At 34.3% G+C, this 26,694-nt stretch overlaps 1 protein-coding gene across 1 annotated transcript in view; it reads right to left on the reverse strand.

Moving 5' to 3' along the window:
- Positions 1–1,843: 1,843 nt before the first annotated feature.
- VAV3 (vav guanine nucleotide exchange factor 3) overlaps positions 1,844–26,694 on the reverse strand; it is a 152,157-nt gene continuing 127,306 nt past the window's right edge. The window contains exons 21-27 of the mRNA XM_065742663.1: positions 23,697–23,762; positions 19,639–19,673; positions 17,991–18,107; positions 17,274–17,361; positions 14,912–15,041; positions 4,859–5,010; positions 1,844–3,042 (exon numbers count right to left, since the gene is read on the reverse strand). Coding sequence (XP_065598735.1) covers positions 3,001–3,042; positions 4,859–5,010; positions 14,912–15,041; positions 17,274–17,361; positions 17,991–18,107; positions 19,639–19,673; positions 23,697–23,762 — 630 coding nt within the window. The 3' untranslated portion in view covers positions 1,844–3,000. The remainder of the gene's footprint in view (positions 3,043–4,858; positions 5,011–14,911; positions 15,042–17,273; positions 17,362–17,990; positions 18,108–19,638; positions 19,674–23,696; positions 23,763–26,694) is intronic.

Genomic DNA, 26,694 nt, shown 5'->3' on the forward strand with positions numbered 1-26,694 from the left:
CTTTGGCAGGGGAGTTGGACTCAATAATCTCTAGAGGTCCCTTCCAATGCCTACAATTCTGTGATTCTGTGAATTCAACGTGAATTTCTATATTAATTTATATACAGCAAAGGTGGGGAAAAAAATAAAGAGGTGGAAGAGGAAGTACATTCCTAAAAAACATGATACATAAAAGGAAACTTCACAGATCCATTTTGTTTTGTTCTTCAGTCAAAAACTACAAGTTTTATCATCTTGAACAGATAAAAAAATCAACAGTAAATTACTTATTCCACAATTTGCTCTATAGCTAAAAGAGGAACAAAAAACACTACTTGTCTGGATGTGGCAGAAAACAAATTATTCCAGCTATAAAAAGCTCTCAGAAACCTACAACAACCCATTTGCATTGACAGCTCAGTCTCACAGCAAAACAAAGATTATACAGATCTGGGAAACCAAAACAGAACATTATCAACTTCTGCTCACAGTAAAAAGACTGTGAGGCAAATGGAGCAAAACCTTCATATAAGTCAGCTACACATTTTGACACATACTCAAAAAACAAAATGACCAGTTTATTATATTTAACATATTTACAAAATATTACAAATTAAAGTACTGTAACACCAGCATTAGATGACAACAAAACCTTCATACAAGCAGAAGAAGCACATGAAAGAAACACTCCAGAATATCTAGAAGTCTTTGGTACTGAAAATATAGCTTAAGATGCAGCATTAACTCAATTAATACAGGGCATTAAACACAGACAATAACATGTAGATTTATGCCACATAAGTAAATTTATCTATGGCTTTCATACTTCTCAAAGGCTGATTACTGGATTCAGGAGTTGCTTAAAGGCTTTACAGCAATTTTAGGATGGAGAGAGTACTCAAAATGATTCTAAATCCAAGCTGTCCAAAATGACTGACACATTTCTTAACTCACTGAATTAAACTGCTTCTTCTCAGAACTGTATGACAGCAAAGCACTAAACAGGGCCTATAGCCCATTTCTCTACCCCTCAAGAGGGCAAAACTGCAAATCAACTTCACGTACTTACGGAATATAGGATCAGGCTCACAATAGACAATAAAACTGCATGGCAAAACATGAGCAAAGACAGTATATCCCAGTCTACACTGCTGTACAGGTCATTTACAAAATCTTTTATGCATAATGTACATATTTACAAACACTCTGAATTGTTCCATCAAGCAATGTACTTAACATAATCACAGTTTACATAATTTTGAGGTAAATCCTTGGAAAGTTAAGAGCAACAGCAGAGTTCCATCTGCAGGGCTGAATCTGACAACTGGAGGATTTAGAATTAGGAGATCCTCACTTTTACCTAGTCACGTAACAGCACATGCTAGGTATAACAGACAGATAGGATGGTTGCAGAGAGGAGGGGAATTACTGGGATCATTTGTGTTGTTCTTCACGATGGCCAGGAGGCCAGGAAGAAGCAAAGAACACTGGGGTAGCTAAAAAATCTAAAATAGGCACTACCACAGATTGTCCTCTGTAGATGGACAGTGGATATTATACTACTTGTAGGGGGAGAAAAAATTGCAGTGTTACATCATGCAGTATCTCTGTGCACAATACCTGTAAGATGTTTGCATGAAAAGGGGACTAGGAAATGCAAAGGCCATGGAATACAATGAATTAACTTTCTTGAATAGACAATGTTACCTTGGAAGAAAATGCATTTAGGAGCTTTACTTTCTCTGAAATTTTTAAGATGAGTTAGAAATTATCTAAATATTACGAAGTGTAAATTTGAAGGCATCACCTGCATTTCTTTTAACTTAAAAAAAACTTCTCGCACTCCACAAATATCTTAAAAAACTGCCTCACTCAAGGGGCAGATGCAACTCTGAGGTCTGATCTTTCAAGCCAACTAAACTCTTTCCACTACTACTTGAGGAAATTCATAATACTGCAACAAGATCACTCACTGCCTTGCCATTAACATCCCAGTACTGGCATGCAGAACTCTGCAAGTTCCTTCTGCATTAACATCTGAGAGCACAAAAGGCAACCTAGGTAGGAATAGAAGTTCCTGTCTAACAATGAAAAACAGCTTATAGTTGGAAGCATCAAAAAGTTCATATAAATCATCCAAGAGATTAAGATATACAATTTTGTTCTCAAGAAGTGAAATCATCCTGCTTCAGCATATCCTGCTAGACAATAGCATTACAATATTTATTCAATGCTAATGTTTGAAATTTTAAAATGGATCTTGCCATAATTACCCTCAGGTTTCACTTCTATGATCAGTTGCTAAATTAATAAAGCTGAAAAGACAAAGACAGAACCCAGAATCCCACTTTGCAGATGATTTTTCAAGCAACATCACATCACCGAACTATTTAGAAATGCTTTCTTTAAACAAATTGTTAGAAGACTTAGGCAGAACCTCAAAGAACTCAGTTAACTAATTACGTATGCATGAGTGCTACTCATGTTTACTACATTTATGTTTACTTCAGAATGATTTTTTTTTAGCATAAAACTGTTTACAAGATGATAAGTAAGGTAGTTTGATGTTTTGAGAAGTCTATTGACTACACTTTATGCCCACCTGAATGACTGAACTACGTTTTCTGCATACAGTGATAAGGAATAATAAGCCTTCATCTCCTCGTACCATCACAGGTGTTAGCTAGAAAAAAAACAGATTTATTAAACATTCAGCCATAGCTACTATTCATGGTGTACTAAAGAATAAAGAAATTTGTTTTCCTAAAATCTTCTGGGAAGGTGAGTGCCAGACTTTGTACTGATCCCCAGTGACAGCAAAGTGGCAGGCTGTTTCTTGCACAGCTTTGGGCAAGGTAATAATCTGTTAGCACAAACTTCTTTACAAATCCCAACATTAAGACTAGAAGGTTCAGACATACAAAATGCTGCTGCCTAAGTACTTAACGAGACCATTAATTCTTGAAGTTATTAAATTCTACAATCCCTGAAATTGCTGGTCAGCAGAGAAAAGTTTTTAATTCATTCATCTTCTTCAACATAAGTAGATGGAAACCAGCCCACCTAAAAAGGAAGAAAAAAAAACAAACAGAACATAATATATTTTTAAATGGCCAAAATAGATGAAAACAAGAATGAGTCTCTTTAATAACCAAGACTGCTATTAAAAAGATGAACTTGTCTAGTGTGCCCTGGTTAAATTAATAACTTTAAAAGTAAGTAAATAAATACAGTAAGTTACAGACAATGATTTAGAGAGTAAATCCCCAACTTTTAAATAAAAATTTAAAAAAAATAAAACAAAAGGAACTTTTACTCAAATTGGATGCCTATGCATTGAGAAAAAAAGGCTGGAGCAGTTTTTTGGTTTTTGGGGTTTTTTTAAATTATTATTTATTATTTTTTTGCCCCGGTAGTTTTTAAACACAAGATGCTGCTGTCTTTCGAATGTTAAATGTTTCACAGGCTTCAGCCATGTCCAGAAAATCCTCTTTCAAAGTTAAAAGTGACTGATTCCACTGAAGTTAAATCTCATTGTTGACAATTGGACTTTTAAATGAAGGGAATTTTTAAATGAACAGGAAGTCAGAGACCAGTGTTTTATATTTCAGAATTTATACCACTATTTCCATTCTGAAATTAATGATGTGTCAAATAACAACTGTAGTAGACACATAGGGAAGCAATGTCATATTTATTACTGTCTTATCTATTCACGTAATTTTTTCATTTATGCCTTAGTCAATTTAAGTCAATTTAACACTGATGAAAGACCTCAAACCCAAACCTCAAGCATGACTGGAAGAAGTTAGTGCATAAACAGTAGTGATTTTATTATCTCAACTCCAGGCAGTGAAAACTACCAGAAAGAATAGTTTGTAACATACTTCTTCAGGAAGTATGTAACTACAATGGAATAAGATGTTAAATTTTCTTCAACATGTAAAGGATACAGGATGATCACTATTTCTTCTGACTCTTTTTTTCCCATCTCATCTGCCATAATAAGTTATTCGCATTGGATTAGGCACTAAATCTGGATATATCCTCCCTCATCTACTTCAACCAGACTTCCAACTCTCATTTCCAGTTTCCACCCAATTCACTTTCATTTTTCACAGAACAGGAGAAAAAAAGACTCTCTTTGACCCTGCATCTCAGCCCTTAAAACATGGAAACAGAAGCAGCAAGTACTCCAGATTAATCTGCATCAAGGAGTCATACAATAAGATTGAAACGGTACAGCCTTCACAGCTCAGAACTAATATTTCCAAGATTCCAGTACCATCCAAGTCACAGAGTACAGTATGAAGTGACTGTAAAAATCACTGCTAAATGATGAAGTGGCATAAATGCACATGGCACTTAATCTCAACCACAGTTATTTTTTAGAGATCAAAAGCAGAAGGCTCCCAAGAAAAAGATGGCTTGTTTCACAGCACTGTAGTCTGGCAGAGAGGTGGAAAATATTCTGTACCAATTTGCAAACCAAATTTCCAGCATCAGGAACTCAACCAGATCCTGAGGTTCTGATCCCACCCCAAATCTACATGTTCAAGAAAGTGAACTATAGCTCTGCTATTAATCCAGGGTATTTTCCACCCATATAATCTTGTCTAAGTATACAGCCTAGCAGGCTCCACTGAAGTAAAGAAAAAACAAAACAAAACAAAAACAAACAAACAAAAAAAGCCCAATTAATCCTGGTGCTGAGAAAAGCTACCTGACAAGAGTACAATACATGTTGTATTTTGTGAATTTAAGTATACAAAGAAGGCTCTTTGTAGGAATACTTTATTTCCAGTTTTTCTGTTATAGCTGTTTCTCGTTTTTGTTTTTTACAAAGTTATTCTTAATGAGAGAAGGAAAAAAAACATACCCTTCCATTTACTTCACCTCTCCACCAGCCGTTTGCACTCATCTTTGTATAAATTTTAACAACGTCGCCTTTCAATAAGGACAGTTCTCTCATGTCTCTTGCACAGAAGTCATACCTTGCGATGGCAATGCCTATCACCTTTGGACTTAACACTGAAATGAAACAGAATTTGATATTAGAGTTAGTTAATCAACAGGAAATAAAGATACATAGTATTACTGTAAAATATGACAATTTCATGACAACATACACTGGCATCAACTTTACACAAATGTGAAAGGCTTCGTACATAAGATTTCATAAGTTTAATTGTAGGTCAATAGTGAAAAGTTGAAGAGATGTTAATCATTGTAGTTCTGATTTTTTGAAAAAAATTATCAAATTAGACTAACTATGAAGAAACTAACCTTCACTCAACAAATCACTAAATACAATTAAACTACTGTATTTTTTGTGCTTCATAATAAAACTTGCTTCCAGTTACATGCATCAACATATTTTACAGATCAGTAGTTTCTATCCAAAAGGATTATTAGCATTCACAGTTGATTTGTGTTTACACTCCAAATGAAGCAAAACAAACAGAATAAGGTACTGTTCTTTCCAGAAACAACTCCTAGGTTAAATATTAACCCACATAAAGTTGGAAGCTAATTTCAGTATGAGCAAAAAATTAAAGCTTCTACAGCAAATTTGTGTAGAGCATTTGTTAACAATTTGAACAAGCACTGGTCAATGTAGTATCACTCGTTTCAGGACTTTACTCCGTAAAACCACTCATGAAGCTTTCTTTCCTCTTTCAACAATGGAAAAAATGCCTGCTAATTTTTTCCTGGATTTCAGTGAAATTACTACCTAAAAGATGCAACTTACATCAGTAAGAATTTTGCCAATTTCAAGTACAGATATTTTCAGGCACAAAAAGAGTTACAAAGTATTTTAAAATAAGAAAAGTAGGAAAAGTCTCATCTGATAAACAACTTCCCCTCCCCCAAATCTTTACTTCACTATTTTTGTTTGTTTTAAATACATGCTATTTTCTTTTGCAATTGTTTTCCAATGTAAATCTTTTTTGGTAGAATTTATTTATAAGCACAAGCCAGTTTCTTTCTGAAAATAATTCATCATATGGTCATGAGGGATAACTTCATAGACTGCAAATAAAATCCCCTTTTCTCACCGCAGAAACACCACTTAGATTCCAGTTTTTGCAAAGCTTTTGACAAAGTAATACTAAATCTTCATAGCAAATTGCCTTCCTTTTAAATCAGAAACACGAAACATGGTATTATGAGCTAGAAAATCTTGAGTTTCATACCTGCTTATATTTAGGATTTATCCTAATGCCTCTATAACAACAAATGTATTTAAATTATAATTAAATACATCTTGAAATACAAAATGCTTGAAGACTGTTCTAGGAATAGATTATACCCTTCTTTAAAACCATATTGTTAAAATTTAGTCCAACACTTCAGACTGCATATTTGGAATATGTTTATCAGATGCTTGATACAAAATATACAAGATGCAATAAAAAAAAGAAATAGCATCTCAAGTTATCACTTGTGTTTACAATATGAATATGTTGTAAAAATCTAGGCCGTATATTACTTTTTCCCCTATAAGCAAGTCATCTATAGTCACTACTTGTTTAGACTCTGATATGAATATTATGTCCTATACCTTATCAAGATTTCAGTAATCAATTCTGCAGGAAAAAAGCACAGCATGGGCAGGAATCATTTTGGAATAAATAAATAAATAAATAAAGCAGTTATTGATTGTCGAGTCAGTAACCATTTATAAATGTGTAGTGTTACAGGCAGATGAGGGGAAGCAACACAAGGAGTGACTCTGAGAAGCGTGATATCACTACACATTCTAAAAAGGAGGCAAACGGGGAAGAAAGATGACAATATGAGGCAAAGATGAATGAATCGGGGAAAACGAAAGGAGTGAATTAGGAAGGGAAACAACACATGGTAGAATCAGGGAGAAAACACTGAGGGAAAATTATGACAGAAAAAGAAGGACAGATGTGAGAAAAAAGGAGCAGGACTTTTAATTCTTTTTCAAGTTGTGAAGCCAATGAGGAAAAGTACATCGAAGCAAGAAAAATCATAAAGCATAAATCTCCAAAAAGTAGTAGATCCTAGACTAATTTCAAACTCAACACCTATAATTTCAAATAAAATATATTTATGGTGGAAAATATAAAAAAGTAAGCTAGATGAATCAGTGAATACAGGAAAACTATCTGGTGCTTATTTGGAAAAAAAAAATTAACCCTATTTTCTGGAGACAGTTGCAAAAACATCTTGTGTAAAGACTGCCAGCCCTCAAGTCTCAATCCAAGTTGTTCTTAAGTAAATGAATCTTGAGGAAAGACAGAATGGGGAAAGGACATCTGCACAGAGCAGAGAGAAAAGAAACACTGTGTGAAGCAGACAAACCTAACGGCTACAGGGAGAATAAGGAAGGAGAGAGAATGGAACTAGCAGCAGAGATTAATGGAAAGGAAGTGCCCTAGAGGAGAACATGACCGAGAAATTGGAGGAAAAAATGGCAAAAAAAAAAAAAAAAAAGGCTATCAAGGAAACAGCAATAAAAAAAGTACCTTATATGTTAAAAGGGATATACTGCAAGGGTGAATAGGAAATACAGTCCAAAATCTGACCTAAGTGAATTAAAGGCACATGTTTGAATGAGAAAAATATAGTTTTCCTTATTTTAGTCTTCCCTTCTGGAAACTGGAAGAGAAGACAGGGAACTGTAGTCAGCTTCACTTCACACTAGAGTATAATGAAAAAAATTCTCACACCGAGTTCGACAGTATTGAAATTCATTTGCAGCATATCTTGGTCCAATGTTGAAGTAACTGAGATGGAAACTGAAAAGGCTCTGTGGGATTACAGTAAACTAGTCTAGCTCACATTTCTGCCTGTGCTTAAATTCTACAAGGATCAATGTATTATCATAAAAGCTGTGAGCAGTTGTTTCTTGCTCCTCATGGTATGGCCTCCCTAGTAATCCAGCAACTACACCCCCCTATAGGTTGCTCTTGCATATTAGTTGCCATACTCCTTAAAGCAATTTACTGTTTAACTTCATTCTATCACACAAGCATGTGCAGCATCTCTGGTAGTGCTCAACAGCTGGCTTAGTTCTTTTTATGTGTTATCAGCTTCCACGTATTACCAGAAGTAAGCTACTTCTGAAGATCTGTTTTGAAAAAATATCTGTAATATTATGAAATAAGTATTTGTTCATTTAATGTATGCAAATTGTCTGTGTATTTTGAAAAGATGTTATTACTAAGGCTACAATACTTTATATGTTTTATCAGAATATGAAATACCATTCAAACAGATAGACAAACTTAAGAATTACCTCTCAGCATTTTCCTTTATTATTTTATACTTGTATAAAAAAAAATTACTTACACAACACATTGTGATATGCAAGACTGAATTATTACTTTAGTTAAATTTTTCCAATACAGCAGTTTTTCCATAGGGAAAAAAAGTGTATAATTATCATTTGTTGAAAGCATATGAGGGAATATACAGGAAGGTAGGATAGATTCAAAGAAACCACCAGTCTTGATTGTTCTGTCACTGTAGCCCACTTCACAACTTCCTCCACACCATAGAACACAGACACCAGTTTCAGTAAAATGCCTTTAAGAGTAAGTATCATGCAACCAAACACAAAAAAGATCATATTTTATCCTCACTCTAAAGGTGAATGTCATGCTCACAATATTCACCTACAATAGAGTATGAAAACTTATTGCCTTTGTCTTTACTGATGAAAATCAGAATCAGGAACTTCAGATATTCCAGCTGAATGTCATGACCACACTGTAAACAGCTAGGTCAGAACAGATGTGTCCTTTCACATAAATAAATGTTAACCAAAAGAGTGCCTTAAAGCTTAGATTTTCTATCAATACTATGAATACTGAAAAGGATTTAGTATATGCCCTCTAAAATATTCACATATAAGGAGATAAGAATGGAAGAAATTAACTCAAAACTACTGAGCACCAAAATATTCTAAGAGTAGCAAAGAACACTGTGATTGAAGATCCCAGTATGAATCAAGGGAGGTCTCACTGGAGGCAGTCTCAGCACATTGTGATACTTCAGCTCCAGACTGCAGGGCTCTCTTCTAGGAGCTATGGAAAGCCTTAAGGATACATCCCAGAGCTCTAAGAAACTACACTACCTCTGTTAGAAAAAAAAAAAAAAAAAAAAAAACATATTGCCTACTCATATCTTCTAGACAGATCCTGAATATGACTACATCTCAATTCATGCATGTTAGGTACCTCCCTTTCCCCAGGAAAGTGCCAGCCTCAGTCCTGATTTGCACAACCTACAAGTCCTCCTTCCTATGTACAGGGAGATGAAGCAACATGTTACTAGCAGGACTTCTTTAAGTTCCTCAAAGGCAAGTAGCAAAATCCCTTACAAATTATCCAGGTGTACGTTTCACTTTGAAAACTACGCCTGATGGACCAGAACACGTCACAGTCACACTGGTATGCTAAGTGAGACTAACACGACTACTACTATAAGCATTTTATCCAAACTTAATTTTAAATATCTGCATTTATTAAAGCCAGAGAACTTTAAATGAGAATAAAGAGAATATTTGGAAAAAGATGGGTAAAAATTAATTGACTACACTGATGCAGAACTTAAAAAAAACCACAATGTTTTCTACAAAGCTACTACTGTATTCTAAGACGTTTCTGCAGTACAGTTTGCTGCAGGGATGGGACGAATATATGGTTTATCTGCCAACACTGAATATTTTGATTTGTGTATTTGAACAAGGACATTGAAATACACAGATATCACAGCCACACAGCAAATTAATGGTCAATTGATCACCAATTGAATCTGGTGCAACTGACGAGCTTTGTAACAGCCACTCAAATTTCTTTATTTTAAATATATACTTTTTAAGAAGTTTAAGAGATTGATACTAGTTACACATCAGGAATAACATGTAGAAACTCCTTTTTTGGACTTGGTGAAGAACTGAAGCATGACATTCGTCCATTCCCTCACTTGACACACAGAAACAAACAGAAACAAATTTAGAATATAAAAGCAGTAAAGCAGTACCTGACCAGAAAGGAGTGGAGGAAGGGGGAACAAAGCTGAAGTCTGGAGGAGTTAGAAAAGAAAACCCACAGAACAAAGAGGGGGCTTAGAGAAAGAAAGAGAAAAAGAGAAAAGCAAAAGTACATTGAAATATTGGCATAAGATTTAAATAATAGTTTTTTAACTATATTATTCATTGATAATAAGGAAACTAATTTTCCCTACTAAGGATGTCTGGAAGGAAATTGACTGTAATAACTAGAAAATCTTAACCTATGATTTAATTTTTAACAATTGCATTTTTCAAAGAATAAGAGAAGCAAATTAAAACTGCAGACTTGCAAATATTTTCAGATGTAGCAGGATTATTTTTTCTTTTTAATTTTATGCATCTCAATAACAATAAAAAGCAGGAACTCATGCATACATAAAAATTCCTCTCTAACTCAGTAAGACTATAGTCACATGACCTCAATTAGGAATACAGTCTAAATACCTGTTGAAATGGGATCTCATTAATATGAAAAGGGAAAAGTATGCATTTCACCCTGACAATCATTAACATCAATAGGAATTCCACAGTCAAACTACACTGTCTAAGGAACAAACAGTATTTCTTATCTTCGCAGTTATCCCTGACTCGAGAAAATCCTAAAGCATGAAAAGAAAAAGTGTAAATTTCAACTAGGCAGAACCTGCACACCATCCTAATCCCTGTAACAGGGGATTCCTTTAATTCAGGTGAAAGACTACAGATGCATTTGCTCTCCTACCAACTAACTTAGGATAATCTGTCACTGCATTTTTAAATGCAAAATTAGATAAAATGCTCTAAAGTGGTTTTAAGCGGAACTACATTTTGTTGTCATATTCTCATAATTTGTCACTCTTTGAAAGAAGGAATAAGCATATTTTGATCTTTACATCCATATAAAATCTAATTAAGTTTAGACAATTGCTCCCTTTTGTACACTTGGAAAGCTAAAGTCCATTCTCATTTATATAAATAATATTCTAGCCTCTAAATAATAGCCAATAATACCTACAGTTATTAAACAATACCGTTTCTTAAAAATGTAGCCAGCTTATCCTCATCACATTAAGCTGTTTCTCTGAATTTATTCTTGTGACTGCAGAAGAAATACAATCATTTGGCTTCAAAATGGTTGTTTGCAGGAACGAAGAATTATTTTATGCAAAGAATAAACACAACCCATGGTAGAAGTAATGATATGGTTTTATGCTTCTTACCTGCATGAGAATAAATGCATTTATGACAGTGAAACAGCCAGCATAAATAAAATTAACACAGGTGGTACAGTATTCACACATATATAATGCAGGAGTCAGTACTAAAGTAATACAAAAATAATAGACTCTTGCACACTAAGAACTGCCTTCTGTTCCTTCACAGTGATGATCATTTCCCTGCTTCTAAAACAGAATGGATTATCTGAGACTGCATGAATGCATCTGAGTATAGGAGCCAGCAACCCCAGGTGATAGTACTGTGAACAAATGTCACCGAAACCAAAAAGGCAACTTTAATGAATTAGTGTGTCCTTCCTCAGGGATAATTAACTGCCTTTATAGCTAAAGAATTGTAATGATAGTAAGCAAAAGTAGCATGCAAAAATAAATACACTTCAGGTACTAGTCCTTTCCTGTCCTGTTCATATACCTTAATAGAGTGAAAATTCCTCATCTGATATAATTGGAGGTTTGATTTTTGTAATTAACCTGTGTGAACAAGGAAATCCTACCGGATTTCTACAGATAGCATTTGGTGTTATCCTTAAAACAAAAGGATAGATTATTTTGTGTGTGAGCAGCTGAGATTACACTTGTTTTATTTTACTTTATCAACAGTTAACTCATCAAGCAGTAGAGTGGCCTGATAATGTATCTACTTCTAATCTGAAAGTGAAAAAAACCAAGATAATGTTTGGCCTCACATTTTAGGTATGTTAAAATCTACGTTTTACAAAAAATCAGCTGTCTCAGTATGGCTGTGCAAAGCACTAGTAGATTGGAATACAGTGCCAAGAACTACACTGCAGGAGAATGTAAACTAATCTTCAATTTTTACTTATAATTCATTAAATGGTCAATCACTCCTCAAACCTAGTATATGAGTTAATATTTTTTCTTTGTAGCAAAACGCAATTTGATCATCCTATGTCTAAAAACCCTGGAACCGAAAAATTAGGAGTAAATGTACCATTTCCCCAAAAGTCATGTCAATTAATTTCTACACTGGGAAAAGTAAATGTCTAACAGTTCATACAATCACATTAAAAGTGTGTATTAAGTATCAAAAAAGAGTGGGTGATTTATTTAAGACCATGAGAATTCCTAATTACAGTGGGAAGCAAAATTCACTGTCTCCATGAAATGATCTTGTTCTGAAAAAAAATAGTGCTTGCTGAAAGAATAAGTACATTCCTTGAAAATATAAGATATTACAAAGTGATTTGTCAAGATTCATGTCAAAAATTAAAACTAAATTGAAATTGCCACGTGTTTTTTTTCTTTCCTTCAGTGGGTAAATGAAAACATGACAATTACAAAAAAAAGAATACAACCCTTTCTCATGCTGTTAACTTGGTATTGCCATTCAACTTCAAAACGACTCAGATTGTTAGCAAGAAATAACACAACTTTCCCCAAGTCTTCAGTAGCTTATCTGATGTTTTTCAGGAACACTTTCCCACTTATTCTGTCATTTATATATGCTAAAAATCAGCTGCTTTGAACAAATAATAAGTAAATGCGTTTTCAAAATATATCCTTATTAAAAAATCCAAAGCCACAGTTATATGAATAGTATAGTGAAAAATATCAAGTTGAAACCCAATATCCACTTGAATTCTGCTACAAATCACTCAAGTCTGTTGCACTCACTAGCTTCAACCTCACACTTGATAAAATGTAGTGAATATGACACTGAAAAACTATAGAGCTGAAAAAATGGGCAGCTGCCCCTCTTTCAATGCAGCAGATTTGTTTGGCTCCCATTCAACAGCCAGGACAGGTTTGTTTTGCATTCAGATTAGGTTTGAAGAGGTAAAATAAATGAAGGTTCACACTGAGGGCTGAAATGAACCGAAACCAAAAGGACAACTGCTGCCCCGATTTGTTTCCTTCCTTAAACAGAAGTTCAGTACAAAATGTACAAACTTCTTTCCAACTTCAGTCCCACAGGGTTCTTTCACCCTAGCAATATGGATACTCTGACATAAATTTGGTAAACATTAACAGGAAAAATGTAATACTGAGCAGCATGACTCACAGACAGTCTGCTAATTAGAGAAATTTTGCTTTAAAAAGAACAAAACCCTCAGAGGGGCATTCTGACACTTTAAAAGCAAATTGTCACATCTATTAATTTGTGTCATACATAGTCAATCTAGGTAGAAGCAAATTTGTGGATATCTATTAGGTTTCAAAGAAGTCTGAGAATTGAGATTTTTTTCATCAGTTTGGCTTAAAACTGTCAGTTCCTACCAGTATACTATGTAACACCAGATGCACTTTCTCACCCCTTTGACTAAAATGAGAGCATCCCCCATTCATGTTTCTTGCATCCCACGAAGCATGAAGTGATTAAGCTAATGCTGTTGCAGAGTAATAAGTTGGTGGACAGTACAGCTATATATCAACTGGTCTAAAACAGGGAAGAGAACAAAGCGTTTCTGCTTACAACCATTAATAACCAAAACAAAAAGCAAAGAAAACTAAGCCAGGCCTGCTGTCCGAACAATTAAAGCCTCGATGCTATGAAGAGGCAAACAATAATGAAAAGCACAGGATATAGTAACAGAAAAACAAAGGGAGGTCACAAGCTAAAATGAGAAGAAAAAGATGGGACAAATTCACCAAGAACATAGATGCATTGAGACACAGCATAACACAGACAGAACTTCTGAGAAGCAGTGAAAGAAAACAGAAACAAAAAGAATAATCAGGAATTCAGACAGAGAGCAAATGAAACAGTGAGATACAGCAGTTTCTTACAATAATTTATTCTAAATTATCTTCATTATAACTTGGAGAGGAAGAAGGTCTCTGAAGCTATTGAAATATTATGGAACAGAGAGAGACAAGCAAAGAAGCAGAAACTCAAAAACACAGCAGATAACAGTAAGTCCGCCAGCTTCATCATAATGACTGAACTGGACTCTGTGGTCCTTCATGAGAGTCTTCATATGTTAAAATTCATTAATTTTTATTTTCCTGTTATTATCAGCCACTGTCTGCAGAACTGCAAATCTAATATTTGTTATTTAACAGAAATGTTACATACTTTTCCAGAGATGGGCCACGTGGTAATTTTTACAAAGAAATCGTGCTAGTTTCCACTTAAGATGTAATAGGATTAAAATATATATATATATACCATTTGATTTTAAAAATACTCAGATTACTTCTAAATTTCAAAACTCTTCAACTGCTGTTTACATTGTACACAGTAATTCTTTCACTTTTAGAAGCACATGGGCACTGAAAAAATACCTAAGGTTAAAAGCAAAGCATAAAAATCACTATGATACAGTATATGTAATAGCAGAGAAATTCATGTGGTACGATTGAGATCCTAGTTCACGCAGCTACACTACAAGAGTGATTTACTTAAATACCCTTGCAAGGATTAGAAATTATCACAGATACTTATTAGCCCTTTAGCTGCATGCATGCAAATATTTGAAAAATTAGCCAGGCTGTAATCCAATCTCACACTAGCATTCCTAGGAGATTTTTTAATATCAAGGAGATTTTAAGTTTGGCAGCAAGACAAACTTGCTAGACATGTTTATAAACCTCCTGACAGATCTGTATCTGCTTAGCTTCCAAAATAAAAACAAAAAAAATCTTTGCTAAACCCCTTTTGATATATGTGACAGAAAATAGTACATAAATTTGTAATACTCACAGTTGCCACCTGCTCTGTTACTCCTTTGTCCCACCGAGTTTTCAGACTCTTTGTATGGAAATTGAAGCGTAGTATCCAGACTTCGAAAGCCTTCTTTGAGAGAGTGGTGCTTATAGTAATCTACAAGTTCCTTGCAGAAAGGAAAACACTGTTGTTGGAAATTTGAAAACTGAAATCATGATTTTGGTGTACAGGCAATGACAGCTTCATAAAATAAGGTCATTGGTATGATCCCACAGTGACATACATTAAAAAAAAAAAGTAGCAATATAAAAGCAGTCAGTATTTATTAGGCAACCTACCTGTGTTATTTAACCCTCGCCCTGAAGTACAGAACACACTTAGAAAATGAAACCTAATTTTTCATTTTAATGATACACATGCCTTTTTTTGTTTGTTTTTACAGTATATACACAACTTTATTGTCAAAACCAACACACTGCGCTTTGCCATTAAAATCTGTTGGGTTTTCCTCCTCATAGTGAACACTATATATACTCCTTGGGCCAATTCAAAACATTTCTGCAATTCTCTCTGTATTCATTAAACTGGCTCAAATAGTTTATGTAACCAAGAAGATGTATTACTTAAATTTCTGTTCTAAAGAAGACAGTACACATCCCGAGTACTGACAGCTCATATTCTTCCTTTGATATTTTCAAGCCCTGTCACTGTCTCTTAGCTTTTTATCACTTCTGGTTGTGATTATATCATACAGTTCATACACAGAGCCCGGAATAAGATTAAAAGTTACCAGACAATTCTAAGCAAACATATTTCAGTTGATTCATGATTTTTCAACTCTGGGTTCAGGGTTGGCAATCCTGCCCATGGCAGGTAGGTTGGAACCAGATGATCTTTAAAGATCAACCTAAGTCATTCTATGATTCTATACTTTGTTAATTCCAAAGCAATACAGAACATGCTGTCAGTGCAGACTGCTACTTCAGGTTTCCATGGCTGCTGGCTTTTGTCTCTTCTGCCAGTTCTACTCTGACTACAGTGGTTATCCTTCAATTACTTTTTCCTCTTATGTCTATCCAGAATAAAGTAGATGTTCCAAAGCACATGCAAACAGTACTTATCTGTCAATGTAACTCTCAAGGACAGCCTTTATAATGCCCACTAACTTATTCCTAACTGAATGTTAGCAGTGCTGAACTGGTAGCAAGGAGGCCTAAGAGCACCCAGTATAAGCACAGGAAATGTATGTTATCTTCTTAATTCTCTGATGCACATTGTTTTTTGTTGCCTTACCAGTGATTGTGTGCTGAACTTGTATCTCTGATCCTGATGAGTTCTACATCTGTGCAAAAAACTGCATCACTGCCATAAGGCTGTCTGGCTGACCACAACTCCAGCTCACGTACTTTGTCAAGATCTGAGAGTGCTCATATTTTGATCAGTTTCCAGGTAACTTCTGTATGTTAGCAGACTAAGTATCTACCTCCTCCACACATCTGAGAAATGCCATGATTTCTCTGCTGCTACCAACAGTAAGATCTCAAGGTCCAAAACACTAAACACAGTTCAGAAGTTATTTCGTCCCAGTACAAGGTAATTTTGAAATAGCAGTGAAAATTCACTGATCCGGACAATTGTAATGTCATATTCTTAACTTGTAAGAACTGTGCTGATAGTTGGACTAAAAGTTAGTGAGACATCCCTTTATAGCTTGTTAGTGAGCAGTATGATGCTGCAGAGTATAAATCTGAAGTAGTCACACAATTGCTTCATTTTAGACTAATTGATACTGTCCCCAGATGACTATTCCAATACAGATTTTTGAGCTATCAGCAGTTTAGACAGACTCGCTCTCCAGATCTATTCCTTGGCTCTCAGTCTGGTTCACCATGACATATAAAACCTGCTCTCCTGAGCTTTTCTGCACTCTCCAACAAAGCTCGAACTCATACCTTTCTCCCTCTGAACCCATATATATCAATAATCACTGTTCTGCAATTCTGTTTATGTGGTGGGATGGGGGCAAGGAGCATTCACCTAGCTACTTTTGAGGATCATTGATGTGTAAAAAAAAAACCAAAAAAACCCACACTCAAAGATATCAAACTTTCATTTCAGGATCACACAAAATGCCACAGATAGTTGATGAGTAGGACTTAAATTCCTCTCTTCTACACCACTGCAAAAGATACATTCCATCCTTAAATATGTAATTTTCAGCACATGCCGCCATCACTTAAAGCATACATCTTAAGTATCAAAAATTACCTTACTTGCAGGTATGGAAGTGATTCAAATCTTTCGTCCTTCTGCATTTCCACATACCAAAGTATCACACACTTCAACAGCAACAGTTACACAGAAATCACACATTGTTAAAAACCTAATCAATACTTACCATTAAATTTTTAAACTTTCTATTTTCTGCAATGTGGAAGAAGCCATCTCTTGTTAAAATCTTGATGTGTTTCACTTCATTATTGTACCTGTGGGCAATGAATAACTTATGAATATAAATGTACTTTTAATAAGGGACAATCAATGGGTACCTGAAGGCATGCTCCGGTAACATTATACAAATAAATTCTTGAGACAAAATGCATCTCTATGTCAACACAAAGTTGACATCTAATTAAGAAAACATATTTATTCCAGTACAGCTGAAGATGCAATCTGTATTCTGAAAAAAAGTTCTAGCTAACCACTCTAATTGGGAATTCCCACATATTGTTTGGTTCTCTATTCATTTTATAATCAATGTGAAGGCAAGCATTCTACTGAAATATCTGAGATACAAAATCTTTCAACAAATTTCCACTGAAGTCAATGAAACAATCACTTAAAAAGATTACATCACATTTTAAACACTTACTTAGTCTTGCCCAATACATTAGAATACCTTTTTACTTTTAAGACTTGTTTATTACATCAGCATCGAAAAACTATTGCTACTTCTTCCTATAAATCCCACACATTTTTCCCAAATTAACTCTTAAAGGCTGTGTGCGATTATATAAACTGAAATATGTTTTATTATTTTTGGTATTTTCCATATTGGTCTCATATATTGAATTATCTAGTCATAACTGAAAACAGAACAATTTATCCCACTTACTTAATACTAATTGCATATTCTCCTGACTCTTTAGTCCTGTGTCGCACCAGGTAAGTGCTATTTACTCTGTTAATAAGTTCGCTTTCTGCTTGCAATCTTTCCATTGCTCCTGCAAACCTGTAACACAGACAACAACAAAAATTGCCTATGAACTCTCCAAAGGGATCACAATACTCCTCATGAGATGATAAGCTAAAAATAAATCAATTACAATTGAATAGTATTTCCTAATCTTTCTATAAAGCGTAAAGAAATTCTGCAGAGGGGTTAGGGAAATTCTTAGTTAGAACTGTTGAATTGCTGAATACCTGTTGAAGCAAGTAGTTGAGTCTTAGCATTAGCTGAATGGCTATTATCTCAAATACCTAAGAGACAAGTGGTAGCATAGTAGGTCAAAGATGACCTTTTTTATTTGGCTTCCTAATTATTGATAACCTCTTATAGCAGACCAAAATTACACACACAAAAAATATATATATATTCAGCCTAATATGGTCAAATTTGAAAGATTTGTTGCTAAGACTTAAAACCTAAAATAAATAAGTCACTGACACTGCTGCCTGCCTGCATGAGCAGATTTGTAGTCCTGCCCTGACTGGAACTTCATGAGAGGCTGTCTGAAAATATTTATGTACAAAACTAGAGCCTAAATCAACAACCGAGGATGTGGAAAGCAACCTAGCTTACAGGTAGATAATACTTATTTTATCATTTAAGACAACAATCAAAATTTAGTCAGCATCAAAGACTGTTATTTTGCAAAATATATCACTATCAATCAGAAAAAAATTTTGAAATGTATCACAGAGTACAAGACTTTTTCAGAAAGTTTCAGCCTGAAGTCATTTTTCAGTTAAGCATTGCAAAACCTTAGAGACTAAAGACTGATCCCAGTGATGTGCTTCTTTAAGCAAAATTATAAATTCAGCAAATGTTAGTATTGAATTAAAAAAATCAATTCATAATATTTAACATTCCATTTGGCTTGTTTTGACAAATCCATGTTTGTTTTGTTCCAATTCTGATTTCACTTCACACAAGCTAGAGGAAATCAGAACTTATCTATAAATGACAAAGTAGAACTCTACAGAAAGCACCTATGATGATTGATCTGCTCTATCAAAATTGCAAATGTATTTTCCAGGTGAGGTGAATTTTTAGTAAAGAGTTCACTAACAACACTATATATGCTCCAAACCAGCAAAGGGTGTAGTTTTGATATACTGTCCATTTATACTGCTGAAGTTTTTGTTTCTTTTTTTGTTTGTTTTCTTAATTAAAGGAAAAGCAGAATTATTCATGATACAAAAATGTATTTAAAATTAATCTCTTTAGTCACTTAACACAAAATCTACTTGTATGCTTCATATTACACTGATCTCGTGCTGTTCCATTTCAGACCTCTGTGACAAAGACTGTGCAGCTATAGACTTGTAAACAGAATGTCAAAATCATTAAGGACATTGTTACACCATAAATGCTTTTAGGCAATCTTTGGTGTTATTTTCCCAAACCACTGCACAATTCTCTCTTATGAAACCTAGAAAAATTAAGCCAACATAAATTAAATTGTAATAAGCAGTAAGCAGTTATCTTTCTATGGACACTTCTTAGAAAGAGATTCTAGTAAGACTAGTCTGAGACTCACCACAGTTGTGACGAGTAGTCAACTGGTTTAGGAACCTAGGATGAAGGAAATAGAGACTGGAAATCAGGGTTATTTTTTTTTCAAGTAAACACATAAATTAGACAGTATTGAGCTAATTTTCAACATCCACATGAAACAAGGAAAAAGAAATAAGACAATTAATTAGTTTGCAAGTCTGTTTTCATTTGAAGGATCTTATAATAAAAAGAAAATATTCTATGGTGTTCTGAAAGTAACACAATATTTTAACATTTATGCTGCTGTGACAGATTTTTATTGTTTATATATATGCATACGTTCATGTATATATATATATATATATATATATATATATATATATATATACACATGCACACTTTAAAAATAAGATTTGTCAATTTTATTTTGTCAGTACCCACGTCAAATTTCATACCAAAAATAATCTCACAGTACATATTGTTGAAAAGTATCTTTAAAATGTGCAACAAATGTACATTAACATATACAAAACTCACTGCATTTCCAGGATTACATGGCCTTAGAAAAAACTGTCTAGAAGGAATATAGTACATAATCTCCAGAAAGAGATAAAATTAATCCACGGATTATATACTGCATGGCTTCATTTGTATCTTTGTAATTTGTTTTAGTATTGTGGTGGATTTTAATAAGTATGGAATTAAATTTTAAAAATCAAGCAAACTACCACCAGTTTGCAAAATGACAGTTCTATGTTTATATAACCATATGCATAGGTAATGTTAAACTATGCAAAAAAAGCACAGTATGGAAGAGTCCATGAAAATCAGCATTTCTTCTTGACCATCTCCCACTGTTGTCTGATACTTCAGTATGATCCTGCTTCTTCAAACTAACTTGCAAGGTGCTGAAAAACTGATTTCAGTATGTGCTTAGCATACACTTTGCAGATCTACAACCTGATGCCACATAGTTTTAGACTGGCAAATGATTTTTTCTCTCCTAGAGAATCACAGATTATGTTATTGCTTTCTAGAATATAATAAGGCAAAAATTAGTGTTGTTGTTCTTACAGCTATTAATGTACATGGTCTGTATTCATCAGAGATTTCTAAACACAGATCATCTCAGAAAGATATTATACAGGTCTATCAATGTAAAATAATTGAAAGTGAAGTTAATTACAACTCCCACTAGCTTGTATGTTAAGTAACAAGTAGATATAAGCAGATGATATCTGCTAAGACTTCAGTCAGATCTCTTGACCTGACCTTGAAACAAAGCCCACAATTTCTTCCAATGAAGAAAAATTTGCTTAGTATACATAGCTCTGCATTCTGTTTTCAACATTCACTCATACTAAACAGTATGTTTAGTATGACATACTCAATACTCATTCACTGTTCACTCACACTAAACAGATGTCCATTCATTTGAATGCCTCTCAATCTAAGCTATTTATGTTAAAATTGTGAATTACATAGGAAAGCCCTAAATCTACATTTTCTCTAAATGACATTGCAAGCATTGCTGTGGAACAGAAAGTTTTGTGATAAAAAACCATGGTCACATGCTCAGCTTGCAGAGCAGTAGATCTATCCAGGTGTTAAAACAGTAATTAAGATAGCCTAGTTTTTGGGGAGAAGAAAAAGGAAGATTAGAAACACGTTTTCATCTCTAACAATGTAGACAAAGGGTTCACTTATAGTAGTAGCAAACAGCTGGTGGCATGCAAACCCCTTTGAAGTGAAAGGGCATAAAACAGCTAGGTACCACCACTGTCAGTAGCAGTGGTACTAAGTATCACTAAACCAACTAATAGTGTTAATCAGGCATCTCTGTCTTGAATAGTGAGACATGGGGGGAAAAAAACAACAGATTATGAACGTGCTGACAAGGAACTTCTGTGAGAAATCTTTTAGTGAAGTAACTAAATGAAACTGGGTATTTATAGAGTTTTCATGGGCTGCAAGATATTTCGATAATGTTTTTCATCTACAGAATAATTGCACCTTGAGTGATTTGCATTACCCACTGTAAGGTCTATTAAGTTATTTCAGCAGCAGAAGAAAGAAGAACAGTTAAAAACAACACAAACATTCTGATTTCTCAAGTAGCCCCCTATGTTGGAGAGGATACAGAAAGTCAAAGACAGGTTGAAGTCTGCACTTCAGAATATGTAAACTATAGATGTTTAGTCCTTCTCATTAATTTTGAACATACAGTTCAGTTGTCATGAACAAAGTAAAATCCAATGCTATTCCAAAAGCTCATAGCTCACATTGTGCTGCATACCCACTGCCTCAACAGAAATGAGGAAACTGAAGGATAGCTAGGAAGGATCAAGCATTACTCTTCTGGTATAGAAAATGTCTGCTGACATATACTACCCTTATTGCAAACAGGAAGAAATTGTTTATAGGTACATCTGTGAAAAGTCTGGAATACATTTATTCTGAAGCTCAGCAGTGTTTCATTCAATATTAATTTCCATTGTTTTTGATACATACATTTCAAACAGTTTCTGGGCATGTGTATGTCAGTTTGTTGTAAAGACTTTTAGACTTAATAATAATAGCAAATGTTACAGCATGCTAAAATTCTGATTGATGTTTCAATATGTTTAACTGCATCATTTGTCATAATAAGATGCTGATATTTCACCCTTCCAGGTTAACAGTGGTGAAGTACCAATTTATCTTTTTGGTTGGTAACATTTCATGAATAATATTTATTCACTCAGAAAAACTATTATTTTCAGTACTCTTCTTCATAGTTTATTTCTGAATTTAGCAGGAAGTTCTATCACTAGAAAGCAATTTTCACAACAATCCCAACAGCATTTTTCTTAAGTCTGAACAACCTGCTTACTTTCTTTTTGAGCATAGTGGTGGTTCCAAAAATGCGAGGGTTGCTGTCGGTGACAGTACAGTATGACTGGATGCCTTGAGGAACATAAAGCCCACCTACTGCATGTCCAGTATCACTGGTAGTTATTTATGCACGGTGCAAGAAATGGGCATCTTTTATACTGAGCAAGGGGTGGGAGAAGGAAGTTAAATTCATATAACATTTTCAAACAAATTACAGATCTTCAGATCTATATGAGTGTAAACTCATATAACATTTGTTCTATCACCCAACTTAGCAAACCTTGTGTCTACAAAAACTCAAGTGCATCCCTCTTCAAACAAAATTCTTAGAACATATGGTACTAAAGATGACAAGATTTTTCAATGTACTTATTCTTTAGGATCACATGTATTTGCTTTAGAAATTAAGGGACAATAATGCCTTAAGGGCATATCAAAATGCACCCAGTAACAGATTGTTCCATCTACTTATAAATCATTTAAGTTGCATCTTGCCTTCTGTAGTGAAAGAAATTCCATTAATAAGTCAAACTTCTGAATCCAGTTAAAAAGTTAAAGCTGTCTCAAAGTAAGGAATATGATTCATAACTGTTATGGATTTACATGAATTATCTTAGTGAAGGAACAAATAGTGATCTGATGCACAGCATTATATATGACAGAACGAAGGACCAAACATGAAGCACTTTAAGGCAATCATCACACTCACATTGAAAATTTTTAGCACACATTGTGAAACATCCTTGAATGAAATAAAGGCAACTAGGAACTTACAGAAATGAAATTAATCAAGTAGTCTAAATTCAATGTTTTGTTTTAGTTTCACCCTTGTTTAAACTCACTATTAATGGTGTAATCTCTCTCTCTAACCCAAAGTGACTGGGGAATAGATTAGAGTCATAGCATTCTCACCTTGCTGTGGGGAAAGGAAGACAGTGAACTTTCATGTAAAATATGTTTATCCCATATCCTGGAAACACTTGAGACAATTCAATTTATTAACATTTCCACAAGCTAAACCTGCCTCTCAAACATGTTTTCTTGACATGCACAACTTAAATCCAGTAACTGAAAATATTAGAATGCTGTATTACAAACAATACCGAACACCACAAAACACAAAGGATCTAGAAATAACGGAACTTAGGTAAGCTAAGATTAATAAAGTGCTGGCACAAACAAGGCAGTTTTCCTGAAAGAAGACAAATAGAATTAAATGGTACATACACATGGGCTAGGCTTTACTGCATCACTTGGAAAGAAGCCAAGTTCTCCTGTCGTCAGATTTCTGCCCTAGAAAATAAAAAGAACAATCTTTGAGACACAATGAGGATTAATGGTAAATAATACATCTGCAGTGATTTAGGAAGTTAAGACTTTATCAAAAAGAGTTCTTAAAATAAAAATGCTCTTCTAATATAATTCTATTATAATTAATAAATATATACCTGAAAGATCCTGGGGATATAACACAAGAAAGTGTTCTCAGAGCCTGAGTGGTAACATACTATCAGCACTTGGCAATGAAAGAAAGAACAAGGACTTAGCTAGCACTGTAATCTTGAAATTAACTTTTTTTTTTAAACACACATCTGCAACATAAAAAGTTAAAAGTGAACACTTTTCTACTGTCTGCCTGAATTCATATCCTTATACTGTATTTACCCACAAGTGAGAATTCCTCTGAGTTACAAACTGAATTTACTAATAGAGCTCCAACATTCTCCCCCTCTTAATGATCCCTATTTACCACAGTTAACCTTACTGGAAGAGCAAGTGACATCACAGTCAATAAAACCAGCCAATAAAAAAATTATACTAACACGAAAGAGCATTCAAAGGAGCACAATTATGCAGCCTTGTATGTGCTCACACATCACTATTTGTAAGAAACATTAATTAAAAGATGAAATATGTGATGAAATACATGTATATCACAACAAAAAAAACAATCAAAGATCAAAATCTGATGAGCTCACAGATGGAGATCAATGTGTACAGTCTGACAGTGGAAAAAAGCACATAATTTTAAATGTCCTTCAGTGTTTCAAAATGTTCACAATGCTTCCAAAGTGGAATGTCCTTCAGGTCAAAAACACAGCTCAGATACTTGCATGATTTCTGAAGGACACTGAACATTTGTTGAAATTAAGAGGCAAAATACTACATAATCAGTGGAAACACTAACATGGGACAGCATTAATACTCCCTTGTTGCTTACGCAAGAGCATCTGCACATACAACTATCCTGCAATTTTCTTAGATGTCATTACTCATCAGATGATGCTGTGGGACACAAATGTGTTGTTTTGTTGTATAAGGAGTGTCTACAAGTGTAGTACGCATTCTATGGACAACATATCAAAAAAAGAAAGTAGTAGTAGTCACATGGATGGACTCTCTTGTCATAGAAAAAAGTCAATGCCATTGCTAGGGAACCTATTCCAGCACTGTGATCAGTACAAAGCTTGCAATAGCATGGAATATAAAATAAGCATTGAAACAACCCCAAGAAAGGCTTTACCTTCTGAAGGTTTACATAAAGTAAATTCAGATGGCTTTGCTTGCTAAACAAAACAAAATCCTTAAACAGAACAGGCTTTGATTTATTTCACATTACTCAAAGGAAGTGCTCACATTAAAACATTCTGTAGATAATGAGCTAGTATAAATAATTTGTTAATTTGTTCACCTTTAGAAAGCCTAGCTAAACTCATCAATGCTTGTTTGTCACTCGTACAAGAAACTAACTTGTCAGACGATGGTTTTAAAATTTAAGATCTATCCATCAGCTCATCATGATTAACAGCAAAATAATCATGCCACCATGCTTTGCCGCTACTAATCATTTCTTGCTATTTTACATTTCCTGCCTGCTAATTGCTTACTGTTTGATTAGTAAGCATTTCATTTTCCTTGCACACTCCCTGTCAAGGGAGTTATTAAAGGGTTATTAAAAATACATAAGCCACTGACTGGCCAGAACAGGTTTCAAAGCTTTTACTATGCATGTATTATTAAATTGTATTTAAGTTATATATTTACATGTGCATATGTATTTGTCCATATTTATATATAAGGGCCAGTGAAGCTCTTCAATCCATTTTCTAAAATGACACTCTCAGCAGGACGAGGGACTGATTTACTATTCTTGTATCTGTTTTAATGAGGCAGTCTTAAAGAAATTATTTGACACCTTTGCTATCAATTTCCAGGTTGCTCGCTTCTTTTTAGTTGAGCAGTGCCCATAAACTTCAGCAGATTTGCAGAGAGCTAGGGCTTCAGGGCAGCTAAAAGTTTATTAATTATTGCATCCTTTGCCCTTTCTTTTTTGTTTGTTTACTACAACGTGTCTGGTGAGAAGGGAAATGAATCAGATTAAAAATACAAAAGAGAAGGAAAAAAAACTTTAGAAGTTGTCACTTTCAAAGGACACTTTTACAGTGCTGCGTCTCCAGTATCTCATGAGATATTAGGTAATTCTAAATTCAATCCCAGTTTGTTTATATCTAAACATTATAGCTAGAGGTAAACACGTTGTAAGCACCATAATGACTAAACACTGTCCACACTCAGCAAGAAATCAGACCAAACAAAGCTTCACTCCTGAAAAGTCATCACTGCTACAATATTTATACAAGACATGGTTGCCATAACCTGCAGGAGGTTAAGAAACAGTCGGAGAGATAAATGCCATCCAGGACAGATTACATGATATATGTGAAACAGAAAGAAAAAAATGCGCTCAGTAAGAAATACAGACTACCATTAATAATGATAACGTGACATTTCTATGTGATCCTTGAAGATAAGACTTTAAAGTCACCTAACAATCCAGGGGTATTTTAATGGACACTGAAAATCTTAGACTTATATACAGTCATGACACTGCATTTTATGGAATTATAATAGCGAACTGGTCTTCTATTAATTAACTCCTATATTCTACAAGGCTGCAGAGTAGAATTACCTTTCCAATTTAGTCTAGCAATATACAGAAGCATAATTAAGAAATTAATGAAAATCACTGCTATGTATTTTCAAGTTAAAGTAATTAAAAATCTCTCCCTTCAAAAGCATTTAAAGTCAGCATCAGCCTTAAATGGAAAATGCACCAAACTAGGACAATAGCAGCTTTAAGACCCAGTTCAGGCTGGCCCCCTATTGAATCCATTTTAAATTCATGCAAAGCAGAAGAAATTCTACAGAGTGCTTAGGAACACCC

The sequence above is a fragment of the Cyrtonyx montezumae genome, unplaced genomic scaffold (assembly GCF_038088225.1).
Source record: "Cyrtonyx montezumae isolate F1298 unplaced genomic scaffold, pur_monq_1.0 scaffold_1, whole genome shotgun sequence".
NCBI classification, from domain to species: Eukaryota; Metazoa; Chordata; class Aves; order Galliformes; family Odontophoridae; genus Cyrtonyx; species Cyrtonyx montezumae.